Source organism: Mya arenaria, chromosome 12, assembly GCF_026914265.1.
Source record: "Mya arenaria isolate MELC-2E11 chromosome 12, ASM2691426v1".
In the NCBI taxonomy this organism is placed as follows: Eukaryota; Metazoa; Mollusca; class Bivalvia; order Myida; family Myidae; genus Mya; species Mya arenaria.
The window spans coordinates 28,744,827-28,770,098 of NC_069133.1; the positions used below are offsets into that span (position 1 = coordinate 28,744,827).

A 25,272-nucleotide genomic window follows, 5' to 3' on the forward strand; every position below is an offset into this window, starting at 1 on the left:
TCCAAGTCAAAAAATAAAATAGGTGTCAAAACAGTCAATCTGTGAGAGTGCATCTTTAACATACAACATCCAAAATCAAACTAATACTTTCATTTTATAACACACTTCAATATATAAAAAAACTCCCAGTTGATTGATTAATCTTTTTATTAATTTTGTGTAAATTTATCACAGAAAATTCAAAACTTTAAACTTCTAACACTACCGGCACATGTAAATCATTTGTCTGGCACTATTTTTTTCCAGAGTGACCCAAACCTGATATTCACACAAGTACATGTACATGTATGTAGTAATAACATGGACAAATTAATTAATTGTATGGATAAAGGTCAATATTGATGATGTGTACAAACAGAATTGTCCCTTAACTTAAGAAAATATGTTGTTTGTTGAAATGTTCTTAAGAAAAGCCAAAATCATGGCTATGTGTCAGACCAGAATTCAAACAATACATGTACAGTCAAACCTGTATTAAGTGGCCACCTTATGGGAAAGATCAAAGTGGCTGTTTTAGACAGGTGGCCACTTCATCCATTATTCACTTATTGTTCCACATGCTGCCAGCTTTCCAACACTAATACCACATATCCACAGGAATATCAGTGTAGTGAATATATTACATTCAGATGATTCAAACACCTTGTCACATTGCCTAACACTTGTGAAGAACATAAAATATGTCATACAGTATGGATATCACAAATGACGTGTATTGTGCACTATTCTATCACTAAACTCAAACTTGAACTGTACTGGTTGCAGGTAATTCCACTTTAAACTCTGTACCAACATATTGTTTAAACCTATGTCACTTTTTCTTGCCCTTGGTTTTAGGCACGCCCATCTGTGCAGGGTTTCGTGCAGTGTTGGTGTTGTTACGAGTCACAGTGGATGGGTTCCGGGACCTTTTCCTCTCCTCCTCCTCCAGCAGACGAGCGATGTATCGTTGCTGTTTCTTCTCAATGTCCGCCTCACTCATCTCCTAATGAACATAAACAATATATTTTTAAAATATTTACTAATGAATGTTTACTTTATAACTTGACGTGACACCAAAAACACCTGATATAAATACTAAAAACTGTTAATCCAAAAGACTTTTTTACTGGTCACATGATAACCTAAAAATCCTATCATTAAAATCATAAAATGTAACTGCCTCAATATTTCACTTAGTAATTCAATTATTCCTTAATTCTACCATTAATAACTCTCCGTACTGACTTTATTTGTATTTGTATGTATTATTTTGAAAACCACAGTATCCCTTAATAACATTCAGACCCCTCACAATTGCCGTTAGATCAAATTAAAGTCATTGTTGTTGTTGTTGATAACCTTAATGTGACATTGACCTTTGCACATTGTCAGTACATAAAAAAGGGAAGAAAATAGCAATGAAATATCCATTATGTCTAACCAAAATGGCTGGTGCATTTGCAAGACCACAGTCATGGCTTTATGTCCAACCAACATGACTGGCGCATTTGTAAGACCACATGACATAATGTCTAACCAGCATGACTGGCGCATTTGCAAGAGCACATGACATTATGTCTAACCAGCATGGCTGGTGCATTTGCAAGAGCACATGGCATTATGTCTAACCAACATGGCTGGTGCATTTGCAAGACCACATGACATGTCTAACCAGCATGGCTGGTGCATTTGCAAGAGCACATGGCATTATGTCTAACCAACATGGCTGGTGCAATTGTAAGACTACATGGCATTATGTCTAACCAACATGGCTGGTGCATTTGCAAGACTACATGGCATTATGTCTAACCAACATGGCTGGCGCATTTGCAAGACTACATGGCATTATGTCTATCCAACATGGCTGGTGCATTTGCAAGACTACATGGCATTGTGTCTAACCAACATGGCTGGTGCATCTGCAAGACAACATGGCATTGTGTCTAACCAACATGGCTGGTGCATCTGCAAGACTACATGGCATTGTGTCTAACCAACATGGCTGGTGCAATTGTAAGACTACATGGCATTGTGTCTAACCAACATGGCTGGTGTATTTGCAAGACTACATGGCATTGTGTCTAAATAGCATGGCTGGTGCATCTGCAAGACAACATGGCATTGTGTCTAACCAACATGGCTGGTGCATCTGCAAGACTACATGGCATTGTGTATAACCAACATGGCTGGTGCATTTGCAAGACTACATGGCATTGTGTCTAACCAACATGGCTGGTGCATTTGCAAGACTACATGGCATTGTGTCTAACCAACATGGCTGGTGCATTTGCAAGACTACATGGCATTGTGTCTAAATAGCATGGCTGGTGCATTTGCAAGACTACATGGCATTGTGTCTAACCAACATGGCTGGTGCATCTGCAAGACTACATGGCATTATGTCTAACCAACATGGCTGGTGCATTTGCAAGACTACATGGTATTATGTCTAAATAGCATGGCTGGTGCATTTGCAAGACTACATGGCATTGTGTCTAAATAGCATGGCTGGTGCATTTGCAAGACTACATGACATTGTGTCTAAATAGCATGGCTGGTGCATTTGCAAGACTACATGGTATTGTGTCTAACCAACATGGCTGGTGCATTTGCAAGACTACATGGCATTATGTCTAAATAGCATGGCTGGTGCATTTGCAAGACTACATGGCATTTTGTCTAACCAGCATGGCTGGTGCATTTGCAAGACTACATGGCATTATGTCTAACCAACATGGCTGGTGCATCTGCAAGACTACATGGCTTTATGTCTAACCAACATGGCTGGTGCATCTGCAAGACCACATTGCATTATGTCTAACCAACATGGCTGGTGCATCTGTAAGACCACATTGCATTATGTCTAACCAACATGGCTGGTGCATCTGCAAGACTACATGGCATTATGTCTAACCAACATGGCTGGTGCATTTGCAAGACTACATGGCATTATGTCTAACCAACATGGCTGGTGCATCTGCAAGACTACATGGCTTTATGACTAACCAACATGGCTGATGCATTTGCAAGAGCACATTGCATTATGTCTAACCAACATGGCTGGTGCATCTGTAAGACCACATTGCAGTATGACTAACCAACATGACTGATGCATTTGCAAGAGCACATTGCATTATGTCTAAAAAGCATGGCTGGTGCATTTGCAAGACCATATTGCATTATGTCTAAATAGCATGGCTGGTGCATTTGCAAGAGCACATGGCATTATGTCTAATCAACATGGCTGGTGCATTTGCAAGACCATATTGCATTATGTCTAAATAGCATGGCTGGTGCATTTGCAAGAGCACATGGCATTATGTCTAATCAACATGGCTGGTGCATTTGCAAGAGCACATGGCATTATGTTTAATCAACATGGCTAGTGCATTTGCAAGAGCACATGGAATTATGTCTAATCAACATGGCTGGTGCATTTGCAAGAGCACATGGCATTATTCATAATCAACATGGCTGGTACATTTGCAAAATCACATGGAATTATGTCTAATCAACATGGCTGGTGCATTTGCAAGAGCACATGGAATTATGTCTAATCAACATGGCTGGTGCATTTGCAAGAGCACATGGAATTATGTCTAATCAACATGGCTGGTGCATTTGCAAGAGCACACAGGGGTGTAGAAATGTTTTGGAGTAGCAGGGAAGATCCCAAAAGTAGGCGGGGGGGGGGTAGTCTGGGTGTCCTTCCCCAGTTAGGGTCAAGGGGCCAATGCCCCTTGTGGAATTGAATTTAAGCCCTTTTTAACCAAAATTTCTAGTGTTGAACTGTTCTGGTACATGTTTATTTCGTAACAAGGAAACAGGGAAACATCTGTACTTGAATATGATACTGAATCTGAGAACTACCCCACTGATCTGAGTTTTACCCCCCCCCCCCCCCCCCCCCACCCCCTGACCCCACCTCCACCTCCGACCAGTGAGGGCCAACTAATAAACCAAATAGCTGTCAAATTCATATTCAGGATACTATTATAACATTCCAGACCACATGCATTGCCATTTGCTAGCAATTCCCTCCTAATCGTACGTGTACCTTCTTCTCTACCACTTATATACTTTCAGCCACTGAATCTCTGTGATCCTCTGAAAATTAAACATCTAACTTCATTTTCTGTGGTTCTAGATATTTCACCTGCAGCTAGCTAATTCCGTTTTAATAACAACCAAAAGAAATATCTGGACACTTTGTGACGTTTATTAAAAGCGTACGAAATTTCACCAAAGGTACATGTAAAATTCATCAAAATAATGGATTATTTTTAGCAGTGACATCAATGCAAGCTTGTTTCATTTTGTTAAACATCCGGATAACATGCGTATACAAAAAGGAATGTTGCGTAAATGGTAATAGGACTAACAGAAGGCCAGACACGCTCATGTTGCAAACTTACTACGCTTTTTGGTGTCTGGAAAAAAATATTCTTTTTTTCACCCTCCATTGCTTCGCTAATCATAAACTTCAAAACATCCCCATGGGGGATGCGACTAATGAGGTCATGTATCGAGCCAATGTTATTGTATTCGGAATGCTGGGAAACCCAAACCTAGAACTTGAAAACATCCCAGAGGGGGATGCGACTAATGACGTCACGAATCGAGCTAATGCTGCATTGTTGTCCGAACGCGTGGAAACCAAAATAAACAATACCATCAATCAGGGTTTTAAACTTATGTAAACATAAAAACATGACAAAAAATAACAGATTTTATTTTTGATGATGCGGGGATAAATAGCCGGGTGAAAATGTTTAAGTAACCGGGTTATTTTACCGGCTTCCGGCCCATTTCTACACCCCTGAGCACATGGAATTATGTCTAATCAACATGGCTGGTGCATTTGCAAGAGCACATGGAATTATGTTTAATCAACATGGCTGGTGCATTTGCAAGAGCACATGGAATTATGTCTAATCAACATGGCTGGTGCATTTGCAAGAGCACATGGAATTATGTCTAATCAACATGGCTGGTGCATTTGCAAGAGCACATGGAATTATGTCTAATCAACATGGCTAGTGCATTTGCAAGAGCACATGGCATTATTCATAATCAACATGACTGGTACATTTGCAAAATCACATGGCATTATGTCTTATCAACATGGCTGGTACATTTGCAAGACCATATGGCATTATTCCTAATCAACATGGCTGGTACATTTGCAAGACCCCATTCCATTATGTCTAATCAACATGGCTGGTGACCTTGACCTTTGAGGTAGTGACCGGGGTCTTGCATGCGACAAGTTGTCCTGATATGTGGAAAACAAGTTATTTTAAAATCTGTCCATACAAAAGAAAGTTACAGCCAGGACACAACCAACTATACTCTATGTCCTTATGCGGCATTCCATAGTAAACTAACACCAAGTGTGACCTTGGCCTTTTAGGTAGGGACATGGGTCTTGCATGCCACACATCATCTTGATATGTCGAAGACATGTGGCAAGTTATTTTAAAATCTATCCATACAAGAGAAAGTTACATCCCTGGCACGTCCACCTATTCTCTATTTCCTTATATTCAGCATTCAATAGTATTCAAACACTAAGTGTGACCTTGACATTAGAGGCTGGGACACAGGTCTTACATGGAACACATGTGGAAAGTTATTTTAAAATCTGTCCATACATAAGAAGGTTACACCTTGGACACAACCACGTTCAAAGGCGAGACAGTATAAGTGGGTTTGCCCTGTTACAGATCACACATACTACTCAGCACTACCTTTCTAAACAGTAGACTTTCTTGTCCCTTAATTATGTGCCTTAACATAATCTACAGACAAGCCCATGTTTCAGCAGACTGGCCCTACCTTTCTATACAGTAGCCCCTGTTCCTTTATCCTCCGTTCCAGGTTAGCTATCTCCTCATCCTTCGCTGTCAGTATGGCCTCCTGCTTCTCAAAATGTTGACTCATCTCTGAAGCATACATATTTAAATGTAGTTTGAACTAGCTTTGCTTTGATGGAAAATACCATAATAATCTTTGGGCATAAATTAATCAGTTTAATTCAACTTCATAATTTATATTTACACCTCAACTTTTATTCCTTAAATGAACTACCTTTCGGCTATCACAGTTATCATCTGATAAACGCAACATCTTTGAATATGTTTGGATCGCGAATCACCACATTACAATATACATGGAAATTGTTTATCCCTTAAAAAAGGAAATCAACATTTGAGACAGGGTTTATTAATGATATGTTTAAATGTATTGTTGCCATTAGTACCTTAATATTAGTTTAAAAGTGATTTTAGGTGGTTGATCTTTTCCCGCCTTATTGTGACGTCATTTGATAAACTGTTTCCGGTTACAAACGGGTTGTTCTATTTACAGAATGGGTGAGAAAGAATTACTGTAAGGTTTTCTTAAATGAAATGAATTATTTTTTTAAAACAATTCTTGAATGAAATAATGAACTATTGGTGAAAATATAAGTAATGAATTGTGGGAATGATGGGGATATGAACGCAATTGGGCTGGTCAAAGTATGTGTGGAGTACAGGACTCCATACACTTAAACAAACCCAACTGTGTTCATACCCTGATAATGACACCATTCCCACAACTCAATATTAAATAGCACCATCTTTGTATTTCATCATCATTCAAGCCAGTCTTAATACATGTAATACTTTGTCACTGAATAAAGAGTATTAACAAATAGCTTAATCAATGTAGGCAGATTTCCTTATATTTACTCTGCAGCCTGATAGCAATCAAATATTCAACTCTATAAAAATGAAAAACTACCTGAACATTTGGATTGGAGCTTCATCGCCTTGGCTGTGTCTTGCATATTTTTGCTTTTTAAGGTACCTTGTCTGAAAATGGAACATATCAAGTAGAGATTAAAACATTAATCCCTGTGTATAATAATTTTATAAGTATTTGAAAAACAAGTAACAGATGAAGAAATTCTTTATGTTTTAGTTATTGTTTATTTTTAGTCTTCTAAACAATTAAGTCGGCAGGCAAAGCACACTATTGCACCAACTTACCCGGTAAATGTTAAGAAGACCAAAAATAAATGCTAAGATTCATAGTGTTCAATGCGAAATGCCACACAAATGACTTTATATTTAATAGCCATTGCTCATGCTTAAGCTTCTAAATAACTCGCATTCAACCCAATTAATGACTAAATGGCAGTTGTTTTTGTTTAATGAAAATTTGGCAGTTTTGTAATCTGATTAATGGATATTTGGTTGGCAAAGCTCTTATGAATTATTAATTGTGAATCCTCTGTACCATTGGCTAAAATGACATTAAGAATGCTATCGTGCTGACCTTTAAATCCAATAATTGCTAAAAAGTGAACAACTTTTAAATATCCTGATACCAACTGAATTATATCACAGGAGCCATGAATTCCTACTAAGGAAAAATCTCAATATTGACCGTTTCCCAGTACACATAATATCATTAATATTTCAAAAACTATATATGCAGCTATACTTTTCTAAAAGGACAGATATATCATATTTTGGGGACAATTAAATTGAACATGGCTGTTATGCGAATATTGAAAGACAGTTAAGGTTTTGTCCTCATTGTAAAGATGTTGTAGAGACAGAATATCATTTTCTTTTGGTGTGTCCTTTATATGATACTATTAGACAAGAATATATAGGAAGAAAATATTATGAGAACCCAAATATAATTAAGTTTAATATATTGATGTCTTGTAATATTGAAAATATTGTGAAAAAAAATTGAACACTATTTATACTCAGCTTTTGAAATGAGAAATTCACTTTTTCAGGAATAAACATTACATACATGTACTTGTTTCAAGTTTTGACTGTTAACTTAGTATATCGTATTATACATATAAGTTATCAATGTCATTGTATCACAATGCACTTTATCTATGTTTTCACAAATACATGTACTATTATATAATCCATGATAACTAATTTACACAAGTAGTTTTCATGTATGTATTGTGTGATGTTTGCATGGGCTGGTGGCCTTGTAGCAAATAAACTTTTTGTTTGGGGACAAATGCTACGTATGCAAACAAACCAATAGTATGTCTCTACCAAAATGACAATAACAAACAATAAATTATGCTACCAAAACAGCATATCAGACATCAGTAAATCAGGCTACCAAAATAGCATATCAGACATCAGTAAATTAGGCTACCAAAACAGCATATCAGACATCAGTAAATCAGGCTACCAAAATAGCATATCAGACATCAGTAAATTAGGCTACCAAAACAGCATATCAGACATCAGTAAATCAGGCTACCAAAATAGCATATCAAAAATCAGTGAATAAGGCTGCCCAAACAGCATATCAAACATTGGTAACTCACGCTACCAAATAGCATGTTAAACATCCTTGAATCACGCTACCAAAATAGCATATTAAGCACCCGTGAATCAAGCTACCAAAACAGCATACCAAACAGCAGTGAATCAGGCTACCAAAAAGCATATCAAGCATCAGTGAATCAGGCTACCAAAATAGCATATCAAGTCTCTGTGAATCAGGCTACCAAAATAGCATATAAGGATCCGTGAATCAGGCTAACGAACTAGCATATCAATCATCAGTGAATCAGGCTACCAAAATAGCATATCAAGCATCAGTGAATCAGGCTACCAAAATAGCATATCAAGTCTCTAAAAATCAGGCTACCAAAAAAGCATATCAAACATCAGTGAATCAGGTTACCAAAATAGCATATTAGGATCCGTGAATCTGGCTACCAAGAGCATGAAGACATCGGTTATTCAGCTGCCAAAAGAGCATGCAGACATCGGTGAATCAGGTTACCAAAATAGCATTTTAGGATCCGTGAATCAGGCTACCAAGAGCATGAAGACATCGGTTATTCAGCTGCCAAAAGAGCATGCAGACATCGATGAATCAGGCTGCCAAAAGAACATATAAACAAGAGGCACATCAGTGCCTGTGCTCCACTGGCCAAAAGGTTCAAGCAAAGACCACCTAACGAACATTTTCGTCAAGTTTCATAGAAATACAATCATCAATTTTTGAGGAGAAGTTATTTAATTTTTTTTTTTACTTTAATAGCTCTGGCTGCCATGTTGTGCAGTGGACCGAAATGATTTGGGCAATTTGAGTAAAGGAGCACCAAACAAACATTTCTGTCAAGTTTCATCGGTTTCGACGACAAGTCGTATAAAGTTTTTTTTATTTTTTAGCTCTGGCAGCCATGGTGTGCAGTGGACTGGAACCATTTAACAAATTTTGGTTAATGACCACCTAAGGAACATTTCTGTCAAGTTTCATCAAAATCTGATCATCGGTTTCTGAGAAGATGTTCTTTAAAGGTTTTTCTATATTTTTGCCCTGGCAGCCATGTTGTGCAGCGGACCGGAACCATTTGAGCAATTTTGGTTAAGGACCACCCAAGGAACAATTCTGTCAAGTTTCATCAAAATCTGCCTATCCGTTTCAGAGGAGATGTCGTTTAAAGATTTTGCTATTTTTAGCTGTGGCGGCCATATTGTGCAATGGACCAGAACCATTTGAGCAATTTTAATAAAGGACCACCCAAGGAACATTACTGTCAAGTTTCATTGCAATACGATCATCGGTTTCTGAGGAGAAGTCGTTTAAAGGTTTTTCTATTTTTACCTCTGGGGGCCATCTTGTGCAGTGGACCTGAAACCATTGAAGCAAATTTGATAAAGGACCATCCAAGGAACATTTCTGTTATGTTTCATCAAAATCTGATCATCGGTTTCTGAGAAGTTTAATCAAAATCTGCCTATCCGTTTCAGAGGAGATGTCGTTTAAAGATTTTGCTATTTTTAGCTGTGGCGGCCATATTGTGCAATAGACCAGAACCATTTGAGCAATTTTGATAAAGGACCACCCAAGGAACATTACTGTCAAGTTTCATCAAAATCTGCCGAACCGTTTCAGAGGAGATGTCGTTTAAAGATTTTGCTATTTTTAGCTCTGGCGGCCATATTGTGCAATGGACCGGAACCATTTGAGCAATTTTGGTAAAGGACCACCAAAGGAACATTCCTGTGAGGTTTTGTCAAAATCCGCTTATCAGTTTCAGAGGAGATGTCGTTTAAAGTAAAAGTTTACGCACGCACGCACGCACGCACGCACTCACGACGGACAATCTGTGACGACATAAGCTCCATGGCCTTCAGCCAGTGGAGCTAAAAATCATTGAATCACGCCACCAAAACAGCATATCAAACATCAGTGAATCACACCACCTGAAACCGAACACTGTCAGCTTTGCCAAGAAAAACACATTTACACATTGCTACAGCTTACTGTTTCTCATAGCGTGCCTTCTGGTCGATGAGTTGCTGTTGTAGATTGGTCACCTCAGCAACAGCAGATTCCAACTGTTCCACGACCTCCGCCAGCCGAACCCGCGTAGCTGCATGTTCACACTTCTCATCCTGCAGTACGTAGGGAAATCAGGCATTTATTAACTGCTTTTTTGTGGAATAATGTATCACATAATGTCTCACAGGTATAATGTGTTACATGATCAAATTTTACTTGTCTAACCATGGAAGATATTCCTAATTATGACCTCCCTTTGTGAATGATAGTTTATCTATCAAAACATTTATTATTTCTTGTAACTTGCCTCCAACTGTCCAACCACTGCATCATACTGATCCCTGGGTACATAGTCACTCTTCAGACTTTCCTGGAATAGCATCAAAAATCAAATGAATGACTTTATACATCTGATATATTACGATATAAATCAACAAGGTGCAGCAGACACTTACTCAAACCATGAAAAATAACTATTCACCTTACAAAAACATTCTATTCATGTGCTACGCAATTTATAAGATCAAAGATTTATGTTTGAGCTTATTTTAAAATGTGAAAGAAACAACTGTATGATAAAATTAAGTCCACTATGATTAACAGTTTGTGTGTTTACCTATACAAATGAACACATAGATCATGTACCTGTAATGAAGAAATATCCGACTGATACTGGTCTCGTGAAACAAAATTGTCTTGGATTGTTTCGTTTTGCTGAGATATCTACAAGAGAACAATCCGCATAAGTAATCTGGTTTGGATAATTAGAATTGAGCCCATAGCACACAAATGCACCAACTTACCTCATGTGACAAAACAAATGTTCACACTAGTGCTAATTAATTTCCACCAAAAATGAAAGTATATTCATAGAATTTTTTTGGGTCACTCATAATTGCAAACAAAATGTTAAAAATTGTATTATCTGAATTATTTTCATAACTGTTGACATGTTAATAGAACTGTTACTACCATCAAATGTAATTTTAAACAATCCAACTTAATCGTTTTGTGAAGGCTACCTGTGCATTGGGGACATCTGGCTATTTTTTATTACGATCATTTGTACAATGCTGTTGTCTTTGCGCCAAAAATAGAGGGGAATGGGCATGACCTAGGGTCCCTGGGGTGCAGGAGCACATGGCGGGGATTTTACCAACAGTTCATCCCCACAGGGTGAGGATTTTTCCCGGGCTGGACCCAAAGACAAAGTCCCGGCTATTCCCCGGGGGGGTTTACAATTGACTGGTGCATTATTGGTCGAAATAGGTAAATGCACTCAACTTCCACTTTTATAGTGAAACATTTCTGTACTGTCCAATTAGCCAGCAATGTATTTTTGATGCCAGTTCTGATAGGTAGTCATGACATTATTTATACCATGTGATGTTTATTGTGTTATTAAAGAAGGCAATACATCATATTTATTAATGGTTATTGATATGGTTTTCTAGGATTTACATCAAGGTAAGTATGTAATATAATATATGGATTATTGTAGTTCATGTAAAGTAGGCATATGTTATATTAAATTTTGTCACACTAGAAGGGGATTTTTAAAGATCAATAGTTCGGCACAAGCATAATAAATGTTTACCCTTTTTCTTCACCCAGAAGCATTTTATGCTTAAATATAAATCATTTAGGCCTCTCCAAATTAATAACTTGTTCATTGGATTTCCCACACATATTTCTTCAGAAAAACAAATATATTTTTTATTCACAAGATTATTTTTTTTCGAGCACACATTTGTTTAGTGGAATATAGCCTTCTCCCTTAAACACTTCGGCGCCGCTAGTGAATAATTAAAGATTCAGATTCCTCAGAAACAGCGTATCATGAAATTCCTGTCCCTGTGAGGCAATGAGGGCGTCCTCGTGTTGGAGGCATTGGTCCCGGTTGAGCCAATGGTCGTGGACAGTACGAGGACGCTAAATATAAACCTGACTGACATTCCTATGTGCTTCTTGCCATCCCATGAGCTTTACCATTCACATAAAAACATCAAACAAGCCGAAGCTAGAATTTTGTATAATTTGTAAATATTAGTCAAAATGGAAAAAAAACATTGTGTCAGACTGAGTGAATGGAAAAAAGTATGAATCACACTTTGTGCTGTGAATAAATGTTTGTAGATTTTTTAAATGATCATGTGTATATTTTAACTAAATAAGGATACTGCAGTATCATTCAAATGTAAAATATTTGAACAAGATATCTAAAAAAAATAATAAGGAAAATATGCCAGTTTAAAAAAGGTAGGTGTTTAATTCTAAAAAAGCCTGAAATAAACCTGGTGCTGGCTGGAATTTTCTGTGACATACTTGGTGCCGAAATGGTTAACAGTACAGTGTAGGTTTTTTGTAAATTCTCTACTGGAACTAAAATGGCTACCAACGCCATTGCAAGATTGATAGCTGTAGTCTATATTTTATTGCAAATGCCTATATTCATTTGGTGAGTTATTTTCAAATCACCTTGTCTAGTCAGTTCCATGGTATGATATATGGCAAAAAAAATTAACATTAATTATTTTGAACCAAGTTTTTCCAAAGGAAAAGTGGAAAACCACTCTTGTGTCCAGGCTTAAACTTAGCCATGCAAAAGGTATTTTGAAATTACTTTGCAAAAATGTGCTTGATCTCAAATAGCATTTGTTTGATTACAAAACTAATATTTGTATCAAATTATCTTATAGTGTTATTATTCTTCAACTTGGATGTTTAATCTTTGTACTATTTACAATATCATTGTTTAGTTAATTAGTGAATAAAGTGTGAGTAAAAGTGACTGTATATATTTGTTCGCTCTTCCCTCGCTCCTCTTTTTTGCTAAATGCAGAACAAATATTTTTATTATTATTTCACTCGCCCGCCCCATTATTTTTTTGAAAAAATACGATGAACAAATGATCAATTTGGTGAGGCCTTATAATGTTATTTGAGTATGTATCATAAATGATATACATTTTGATAGGTTTACCTGCCTAGATTTAATTTGCAACAGCTGCTTGCTATTTCATCATGTTATCAGCTTTATATAGCAACTTCCCTTGCGGCTACTTTGCAAATTGATTGGTAAAAAATGATTAGAAAAATGATTTGAAACTTGAAAATAATCATTGTTCAATAACTTATGTTTAATCAGCATGGATTGAACTTTTATCTTCTTACTGAATAATGAATTGATTATATAAAAGCACAGCTTTATTTGTATACCATGCATTCAACTTGGCAAAATGATCCGACTGATTTTCTCTTAATTTATGAATTATATAAAATATGCACTAGAAAACATATATCAAGGTACATTATTATACTATCACATTTTGTCTTTAAATTCTATGCTGTTGTACATACTTTTGATATTGTCAGACCTGTTATACCTGTAATAGTGATATATATGCTCTATAAATGATTGGGCCAGAGACCATATCACAATCAGGGCTTTTTAAAGTTTGGAATCTCACTAATTTTTTTTGATCCTATGGTATTTTCTAACCAGCCTAGACATGAACGTGATTAATATGGTAGAAAGGGTGGATCCAGAATTTAAAGGGGCCTTCCTTAGCGAAATTAGCTTTAGATTTGAGCCTCTCCCTCAGAACCAAATTAATTTGATTTAAAGTGATGGCAGGTTTTTTTGGTACTTCCTCAAGAAAATTTGAACAATTCCTAGTCCGAAATAGTGCATTTTGGGTGTATTTTATAACTTTTTTCTCCTATATTGAAATAAAAAGAAAACTTGGACGAATTTAAATTAATAAATAACCATTGATAATTGGGGATAAATTAATTTAACGATTAATTAAATGTGTACTGAAACCTGCCATTTAGTGTGTTTATGTACAAAGCCAGATCTTAAAAAAATCTTTATTTTGGACATGAAAAAAAAAGAAGAAGGCGAACAATATCCAAAATATTTGCATTATATTGTCAGTAAAATGTGTCTCCTATGAACTACCACGTGTTTGGACCAATTTATACAAACGTCTGCCTATTAGATGGTAATGAGTGTTCATCGTAGTGAAACAAAGCAGCTGGTGCATTAAATTGGTGGTTATCATGTCACTTTTATTGGGGAATTTTGTGGAGTGTAAATGACAAGCCAGGTATTTGTATCAGAATTTTTCATGACTAAGTGGTTTATGACCGAAAATTAAAAAATAATAATGAACAAATCTTCAGGCCTATTTTTTATCCATTTACTGTAAGTCAAAATCAGTTCAGAAAACAAATTGTCGGTTTTAAGAAGCCATGCCTTTGATCAATATAACAAATAAATTATTCACTGCTTGTAAAAATTGTAAAATTTCTCTCTAGACAGGGGGAAAAATAAAAATTCAAGAGGTTATTTCAGCCGGGGGGGGGGGGGATGTATGACTTTGTGACATTACATTCAAATGTTTCTTCCTGTTTGCAAATCTAGTTTCAATTTGTTTCTTCTTGCTTGAAGTAAATTTTTATTGCATATTTTCATTGTTTGAGATTTTGGCTGTTCGGTCACTTAAATGAATTTGGTTGTGGAGAAAATTCACACAAATATATTATTAAATCTTTGTTTGTTGTGCCAGTCAGTTGATTTCAAAATATGCCAATAAATCCATATGGCAGATCTTATCCTGAAATGACTTTACATAAGCGTATTATAGCAGATTATGTGTTGCCATGTAATGAAATCAGACGTCCTTTTGAAAAAACAACACTTAAAAGTTTGGAAAACTTCTTAAGACAAGTTGTGACATGCCAGCGAAAGCTGCAACCTCGCCAACATGCACTAATGCATGCTCACATTTTGCTGCAGCCTGGTAACCCTTGCTTTCTGAATGGAAACAAGGTCTTGAAGTTGTTTCTGGACCAAAATGTGAGACGGTAACCGCTCATAATCAGTTGTGTCGCCGTCGGAATCATCCATCTTTAATGGGAAATTTATATCAAAGGGAAGTCACTATGCAATGTTATGACATTTAGTCAAAACGGTACAAAATAATTGGGGTACATTTTTAGACTATCTGCGCATGCGTGCAGGTTTGGAAAAGTGTCCCATCGCCTGCAGGATTTGTTATTATAACCTGACGTGACCATGGAGCACACTTATTTGTAATGGTGCTTTTTTATTTGACTTTTATGAGATAAGAAACCAAAATAATTGTCTAAGTGTTAAAATAGTTGTATCTCAGGTTTCGCTTTGCTAATGCTTCAAATACTATACATTGTAATTTACCTGCTACACAATAATAACAAGATACTATTCATTCTATGATTTTAGGCGTTTATATTTCTAATGAGAAGTTTTCATTTTTTGCATAAAAGCTTTGTTCCGGTGTATTCTTGGCATAGTTTTAGACATTAGGCTTTCAATTTATATAAGCACACATGCCCTGATACGACAGTGAGTCATGCAAACGTTTGGCGAAGCAAAGTAGTTCGGATTAAACCTGTTTAACATCCAAAGAGTACGAAGCATTCATAACAGCACTAGTACTATTTCTACACAGGTACTTACATAAAACATTAATACCATTAAATTTACAATAAACTTTAAAAAGCACAATCATATTCTCATTCATAAAACAGACAAGTTCCGATAATCTAAAAATAGTTTCAACTACATTAACTGACCGATATATTCTAAACATAGTTTCTACATACATTAACTGACCACATGTTTGTCCTCACAGCGGGAAAATGACCATCTGATAAGCTCTGCATTTTAAAAGTTATTATTGCCAAAGTTGCTCGTAAAAATACAATCATTTCCCTTAAAGAATTAAAACGTGTAAGTTCATAAAACTTGTCTAATGTATGCTATCTAATCAAAGCACCGAAAAACCTTTAGACGCGATTGAAAAGAGCATTTATTGTAACTTCAAATACATGGGGATACGTCGACTGAAGCAACCTGTGCATTTTGAATGGAATTATTGCTGAAGTTGTTTGTAAAAAAATGATTTTCCCTAAACAAAACGTGTATGTTAATAAAAGGAAATGATACATATATATATATATGATGTATTATATTTTCCTATCGTATGATATCTAATTAAAGCAACGAAAAGCCTTTAGAAACGATTGAAATGGGGCATGCATTGTAACACTTAATACATGGGGATGAGGGATTACGACGATTAAAATTTGAAGTGACATTTACAAAAAGAAAATTAACACAAGACGCCATAAAGATATAGATATGTTTGTTTCATCGCCCTGTGTGGGCACAAGCGCTTTCGGCACATTTTTCACTTTTATTTATGTGCCCTTCACCCATTCCCATAGTTCAAATAAAATTTGCAACTCTCACATATGCCCGCAGATAGTCTTTCAGCGCCTCGCGCTTTGATTTCATAGAGAGATCAATACTCCGCATATTTATAAAAGAGGAGGGTTTGTGATTTGACCAATCGGTAAACATGCGTCATGTTGTTAATTATTTCGTATATATGTTTGAATTGCTTAAAAGTAAAATGCTTTCCTGAGCTTTGGTACAAACACGGACCTATAAACCTATGGTTTATATGCCCGTGGTACAAACAAATCTGCATACACATTTCCAAATGTAATTCGCCCGAGTCGTCTCGACCTGAATCTTATGGAAACCAAGAACAGTTTGATGATTCATTTCACAATGGTCGAAAGCCAATAATAATATGTTCCATAATTGTCATACATTTGTAAACCGCCAAGAAAATGATATGCCAATGACAATCCTTTGAATAAATGAAGAATTTGAAACATTCATATTCTTTTGATTCTGTTTATTTAATAGTCTCAGTATCATTAGGCAAAAATCTAATATGAAATAGCTATGGCCATTGTTTTCATTTTCCCTTGACTTCATCTTAATTGTACTCTCAATTCACCGTTTGCCCAATCATGACCGTCGACGCTATATACTGATCCCTCTTGCACAAGTGCATGGTATCTAAGTGAGAATCTCTTGAACTCTTAAAACCAGAATTCCGCAAATCAGATTTGGAGCCTGGCGGGAGCGCCTATAATTTTAGTAGTTAAAGTCACCATGAGATTGACATTTGATATATTGAACCCCAAATCATAAGGGGCCATCTACTGTCGATGGCCAATTATATATAACGTTTGAAGACTCCACGCTAAGTCGTTCATTTGTAATTGACCGGAAATGAAAGTGTGACCCGGACGACGATGATGCAGGAACATTTAACCCGTATGTGTCTGTTTTGCTTCGCAGGCGACACAAAAACCGAGTCAAATGATAGACGAGCCTGAAAGTAGAGGAGCACTTGCCAGTACAACTGTTTCCCTGCCTGATGAGATAGAGGGCTGGATTGACCGCCGAGTTAAGGTAGCCGAGCCACAAGGCCAACATGAATGCGTCTGACAGCACCGGTCTCATACTCAGGTATGCCGACGTTACGTTTATGATGGTAAATGGCAGCCAGCAGGCAAGAAAGCTTCCAGTCAAAATGACCACCGTTTTCGCCACCCTGATGCCCATCGACTCTTGACTCGGTCTTCGAGTTGCTTCACACATTTCTCTGCTCCTGACGCTCAATGTTCGAACATGTTTGAACAGTTTAACATTGAAAAACACGATAAGAATTCCAGGGATAGCTATTGTCAGCGCCGTGCCGATGGTAACAAAGTATTTACCGACAAAAAAAACACACGCATGCTGCTTTTGCTCCAAGCATGACAAAACGTTGATATCCAATCCGTATGTATGTATGCGAAAAATAAACACAATACATGCCGAAGTTATAAGCATCGACCAGACAGACATGTAGATGACAACAAACCTCAGTTTGCTGCAAAGTTTGTGATATCTGAACGGATGACATATCGCGATATATCTCTCCAAAGTTAGGCCTGTAAGATGTAATACCGACGCTGATGACAAAACGACGTCCACTGCATTGAAAAGGTCACAAAACGCCAGACCAAAAAATTGTCGGAGCCCAAAGACCATGTTAAGTATGTTGTAAGTTATGATAGCTAGACCTACAAAGAGGTCCACACACGCCATGGAAGTGAGTAGGAACCGGGTCTGAGCCTTGTTCTGACCGCTCCTGTTCACTCTAATAATCACCGTCACATTAAGACAGACGGTGGTCAGTTGTAGAAGAATGGCTAAAATCACCACTGGCCATATTGAATCTTTGTCCTGCAGACCGATCTGTTGACCACCGGTGAGATCCTGGCATCTACTCTCCGTCCGGTTAACGTCTAGCAATGACGCGTTCATATATTTATGTACCAATTTTGTTCTACGAAACCTTTACATTCATCTAGTCACAACAAAATTTTAGTCCGTCGAATTAGTGTTTTCTACACAGCCTGTCTTCTATCGCTGATAGTTTTGCTTGTACGCCGTGAACTTGCTGGCAAAACGTCAACGCTATAATCATATTACCGCCATATAAGTCACTCTCGGTTAAAAACCTCGAAGGTAAATTTTAAATTTATGTTATAACTGAACACATATTGTGCATTAAAAACCGAGAACAACGATACAAATTAAAACTACCTTTATAGCTAGATTCCCTGCGAGGGTATTGGAATCTGAATAATTAACACGACTACAGCACGTCACCATTGTTTTGCTAGTGTAAAGTCATCAAGCGCATATAATTGTTCATGTTTTCCATGTGTAATCAATATTTGATGTAAAATTGTAATGCCCATTTGTTAGGGCTCATTTTTCTCGACATGATTTTGTTCTTGCGGTACTCCACCTAGTCTGCTATATTACTATAGCAAAATTTCAATTTTCATCTGATTTATATTATTAAATTTCTTACCATACGTCGATCCCATGGCAATTGCTGATAATAATAATAATAATAATAATAATAATAATAATAATAATAATAATAATAACAATAATAATAATAATAATAATAATAATAATAATAATAATGAATAATAATAATAAAAATAATAATAATAATAATAATAATAATAATAATAATAATAATAATAATAATAATAATAATAATAAATAATAATAATAATAATTCAAGTTACAAATCGGCACGTGCGATTCATGTTAGTATAAACACATAAGACATTTTAATATTGATAAAGTACAATGATGATTTTTTATTCCGGGACATGTGCCTACATTTTGGTAAAGTTGAAAGTGTATGATACCGTTGAAGATGCATGGTGCATGGCACAGACCAAATTGTAGGAGACATGTCGAATATACAAACCGGACGAGTTTACAGCTTCAAGTCACTTTCAGATTGATGTTAATATATATTACATTACTGTATTGAAAGTAGTGAACTTAATTTAGAATCAAAGTGCTGAAAGCACTGATGGACTAGGGCTTCATTTAGGGAAATGTTGACAACCATGTTCTAAGCATTGAAAAAATCGGCTCACATCACAAGGGGTCACTGTTTAATGGGCTAGCTTAAACTTTTGACTTAAATTGCTTGCAAGCTGCAAAGGAAATTTGAAAAATCTCGTTAGTTGTGTGTAGAGTGAGGGGGGCGGGGTGTGGGGCTAAAGCGTTAAATCAGATAAAGTCATAGTTCTTTTGAATTTCTCAAAGTCGTTTTATTAGACTTGTACAAATTTATTGACGTGTTTGGCGTATTTAACCAAAGTTCATATACTTCTTTAATTTGATCAAATCTTTTATATCAAAGGTCTGTTATTTGCAGTTTCAGAGAAGATTTTCAATGATGTAATTATATACTATATAGAAAACCTGTCACCTCTTTTTCAGGGGAGCTTTAAACCACAGGGCCATACTTTGAACAATCTTTGTAAAAGACATCTACATTGTACACGTATGTCAGACTGCATGCACAATGCTATTAGGAAGTAGTTTTTATTTGAAAAGTGAATAATTATTTTCTCCCTTTTAATTAGTGCTTGGTATTCAATTAATATAAAATGTTACCATGATAACTTAGTGCTGTTGATAAATATTAGGCACTGCCTTCTGTCTCATGCTATTCTTATTACTGCTGCAGACTTTTGTACAAAGCAAGTTGAGTAGACTAAGATGAGATGAATATCGTTTATCAAGTATAAAATATTGAAATGTCTTTTAAATACATTGACCATCAAATTTCATAACATGGTGTCAGCAGTTCATCACACTGCTTGTGAGAATGGAATACCAAACATAATCATATTTTTTTATTATATACCCATCACAAATCCACATGCAATATATATCACAAAATACTTTAACCCATATTCCGCTCCAGTGCAATACGGCCATATACCACTCTTGTGACGTCACGTCATAACAAGTATATTTACATTCACACTTCATTCCTTAACGATGGTTGTTGTTTATCAATTGCACTTTATTTCTGTATAAAGTGCAATGGCATTTGCCATGGATATCGCGTGCGTTTGTTCGATACTTCTGTCCTGTCATTGGGCGCAATAATACAAATGGGCGGAGCTTATTTACTACGGAACTATTTTTTTCAATGAAATCGTAGTAAAATTATTGGCAACTTGTCAAAATAATGCAGACGACGAAAACTTCATTAAAGAAGAGAAAACAAAATGAGCAACGATAATTTCATTGATTTTAATCTAGATTTTGATTTCATGATGGATGGAACATTTGAAGAACTATTTAATGACAATGATGATGACTTATTTCGGGATTCGGAATTAACATTTAGTGATTGTAAAGCATCTGACAATTCAACAAAACATGAAATCAGGGAATTGAAACAAGAACAGATGGAAGAAGAAGAACTGAAGGAAGAACAAGAAGATTGTAACAGGTTTAGAAGGGTAGGCGAGGAAGACATAAGGGTTTTTGAAGAGTCTCACCAGTCAAAGAACAAGAGAAAACACAAAATGGGCAGTAAAGGTATTTCAAGGTATGAAAGAGTTTTTTTCTTCATCTTTTGTGAAAAATGAGTGTTAATTATTTCATTTTGATTCTCCAATTGGTGAAAAGATAAATCAACTTAATTTAACACATAAAAATGTACAAAAACAGTGTTTAAAATTTTAATATTTACAATAAAAAGATATTTTAACAATATTATGAAAATATATTTTTAACAATATAGTGAACATATATACAAAACTCATTTAACAGGAAAACATAATTATAAACAACTATTATAAAACATTTTTAACACTAATACAATACTTAAATGAACAAATGCTTTTTCTAACTCTCAGAAGAGTTACTTGGCCAGATTTTGCGCAAGTTCTACTGCGAAGTCGCCCCGCAGCCATCAGAAAGGCGCTCAAAGGATTTCGGAGCTGGGTCTAAGGTGTACCACAAGAATAGTATGAAGAACATACGATCTGGTCTGAACAGACATCTGACCGACCTTGGCCGCAACATGGACATTGTTCATGGCACATCATTTAAGGCTGCAAATCGCACACTTGATGGCTTCATGAAGGAACAAACTAAGGCCGGACTTTCCCGACCCACACATCACAAGCCTATCATCGAGCAAAGCGACCTTGAACCCATTTCCAGGTTCTTCGCCAATGCTCCATGCTCTCCAATTATTCTTCGACAGTGTGTATGGTTCCAACTTGCTCTCCACTTCGTGTCACGCGGCCTTGATTTTCATCACCAGCTTCAAATCGACTCCTTTGAGTTTACTGAAGACCATGATGGAATTGAGTATGTCACCCTGAAGCACGAGACGCAGCAAAAATGAGGCTCCTTCAGACCGCAGAATGTATACGACAGGTGGCTCATGTTGTCCTGTAGCAATGTTAAAGTTACTCATCAATAAAACCGACAAATCGGCGCCTATGCTGTTTAATGCCTGCATCAAGGATGCCATCGCAAGACCTGAGGCAAATGACATTTGGTTCACCAATGCGCCTCTGTCAAAGCAGTCGTACAGCAGTTTCATGGCTGACATTTGCAAAGCAAGCAAAACAACAGGTTGGTACACCACGCACAGTGTCAGGGCCACAGCTGTCCAAGCAATGAACGACAGTGGCTTTGAAGCTCGTCATATTATGTTTATGTCCGGGCACAGGAATGAGGCATCATTAAAGTCGTATTGCAGGGCACCCAGCAATGTCCAGAAGAAAGAGCTCAGTTCAACACTGAGTCTTCTCGCGTCCTCTGGCTCTACTTCCGCAAAAGCTCCCATTGATAACACTTTACCCCACCCACCGCCACAGTCGTTTCATCCGATGTTAAAGTCCAAAGAAATGAAAATACGCTTGCAGATTTGTCTAACACCATATTTCAACATGGTTCTTTCGCCAACTGCTCCTTTAACATAACGCTTAACAAGTAAATTTACTGGAATTTATCTTAAATTTGACAACTCGTGTTTAACAAACACTTTGGGTCGCGTTTATCGCGAGATATGATGAGAACTTTGCATGTGACGATATTTTTGTTGTTTTCTTGTTATTGTAAATGTTCCTAACTCCAGTTGTATTTGCCTAGTTGTTAAACAGTTATAATGTGTATTTATAATATACTTGTCCTTGAAAATATAGAAACTGAACCTATAAATAAGGAACTATTTTATCTGCGCATTCATTGTTTAATGACATTCGGTTGAACAGCAGAAAAGAGTAAATGCTCTTGAATAATCAATTTATTTTAGCAGAAATGTAGATTTAAATGAATGTAAATATAAGTATTAAAATTCGACATGTTGCATTTTATCGGGGTATGGTATGCAATGGCGCAGTTCAAAATGTTGGTGGAGTCCTTCGGACTCCACCCATTTTGAACAGCCCCATTGCATACCATACCCCGATAAAATGCAACATGTCGAATTTTAATCCTTAAATGTTGCGCAATATTAAATTGATGTCATTAAACCAATGAGTGCATCCTTAAAATGCAATTTAATATGCAAAGATGTGGCTTCTAAGTGATCTAATCAGTAATGCATATAATAAAAGGATTATTAGTACTGCGTTTTGATCCGGATATGGCGGAATGTCATATTCGATTCTGGTAGTTTTTTTGTAGATTTTGATTTTACTCGGCTTGTGCCTTGTGAAAACCGAATCTGCAAAAATCTACTTGAGTCGAATACAACCTCCTGGATCAAAACGCAGTACTTATAACACTATAATGTACAAAACCTGTTACCCCATGGACAGAGCATCTTTAACCCACAGGGCCATTGAAACTTTGAACAATCATTGTATGCAGTACTTATAACCCTATTATGTATAAAACCTGTTACCCCATGGACAGAGCATCTTTAACCCACAGGGCCATTGTAACTTTGAACAATCATTGTAAAAGACAACTACATGTCAGACTACATACAAGATGCCAAGGAAGTAGTTTGGAAAAATGAGAATTATTTTCTCCGTCTTAATTTGTATGCATTAGATAACTCAATAAATGCAGCAGTTGACCATTCTTGTATTGTCCTCTGTCACTGTCCTGAAAGCTCCCTATCTCAATAGTTGCAAAAGGTTGTAGGTTCATGATTCCCTGGTCCAATATGTCATACAGAAAGAAGATGTTGAATGTAGAATCAAGAAGCTTTCTTTTCAGGCAATTCGAATTGAATAGTACTGTAACATTTGGAGTGCCTAGAATTTGTTGTATTCGTAGGCAACATGTATCAGGTGTTGCAGTACATTTGGCAAATACTTTTCACCCGTCCTTGTTAATCTAAAAAAGCTTTCATTTTGCAAAAGTAGTTCATATAACTATAATAAGGTTGCTTAATCAGAGTTTGAATAATTCTGAAAACTAGATGTGCCTTTAATTGCAGCAATTTGAACTCCAACTCATAATGTCAATTAAGCTGGTTAAGCAATACTGCAGTTCCTTGGTATGGGGATTGCTTTATTTACTTGAATAAACAAACATTTCTTGCGTTGGATAGTACAATGAATCTTTGAATTGGAATGTAAAGTATAACTTATATAAATAAATATATATTCTTAACTTTTAATATGGAATTAGACAATTAGTTAATTTTTCAACTGCGCAACAAAACCATGAATCTGAATACACAAGCTAATGCATCAGTCAATTGTAACCATGCCCCCCCACCCGGTCCCGGAATAGCGGGGTCTTTTATTTTCGGTCCAGCCAACCCCAGCTAAATTCCCACCCTGCGGAGATAATCTGGTGGTTAAGTTTGGTGGGACCCAAGGGACATTAGGTTAAGCCCCATCCACACTGTATTTTCATGGAAGACCCGGCACTGCGGGGCCTACTGAAAGGTAAAAACATGGCCCATTTCGACGGCTATCCCCGGTATACACCCGGATGTGGGAGCCTTGGTTTCAATTGACTGGTGCATAATGATCCTTGTGATCCAATCTCATGCCAAGACGATTTCTGTTCTAACATTGCCAGGTTAGTTATTCTTAAGCATAAAAAAGCCTGGACAGTATTTGAGAAAGGCTGTTGTGAGGTTAAATCTTCATTATTTCACTATTCCACAACATTGGGTGATAAGGGAACTTTATTGAATATTTTGATTTTAATTTTGTTCCCTAAACGCCACAAGTCAACTGATTAATACAAATTAATTCAATTCTATCTCCTCAATATTCGGCACTGCATTGTTAAACAAAACTAAAAAGTTAATCTTGTAAATTATATAACCAAATACCTTTCCCTCAAATATTTCACAAATTTATATTGATAGATCAACAACAATGCATCACCATACTGTATCTCTGACTGATTATTGATTCTCATTCTTTGCTAGAAAACAAAAAGTGAGCACAAAGCGTCTTCAGAAAAAGAACTTGTAAAGTATGCACCAGTCAATTGTAACCACGCCCCCCCCCGCAGGGAACAGCAGGTACTTTGACTTTCGGTCCAGCCAGTCCCAGGTAAAATCCCTGCCCTGCGGGAACGAACTGGTGGTAAAATTCCGTGAATAACCCCACACCCCGGGGATCTAAGGTAAGAGTAAGTCCCTGATATAATTTGCGGGAAGACAAAACCACCGCAATCTCCCGGCATTGCGAGGACACTAGTTCTGGTTTCCATAACTTTAATGTTGATATTTT

General features: G+C 36.6%; 1 protein-coding gene across 1 annotated transcript; it reads right to left on the bottom strand.

The window, feature by feature from the left end:
• Nucleotides 1-129: 129 nt before the first annotated feature.
• Nucleotides 130-15,248, bottom strand: LOC128212543 (golgin subfamily A member 6-like protein 25). Its single transcript, XM_052918036.1, has 7 exons — nucleotides 15,107-15,248; nucleotides 10,960-11,037; nucleotides 10,622-10,684; nucleotides 10,297-10,427; nucleotides 6,769-6,839; nucleotides 5,821-5,927; nucleotides 130-985 (listed from the first exon to the last, which is right to left on the bottom strand). The coding sequence occupies exons 1-7, from the start codon at nucleotides 15,227-15,229 to the stop codon at nucleotides 812-814; spliced, it is 747 nt and encodes a 248-aa protein (XP_052773996.1). The 5' UTR covers nucleotides 15,230-15,248; the 3' UTR covers nucleotides 130-811.
• Nucleotides 15,249-25,272: the final 10,024 nt, after the last annotated feature.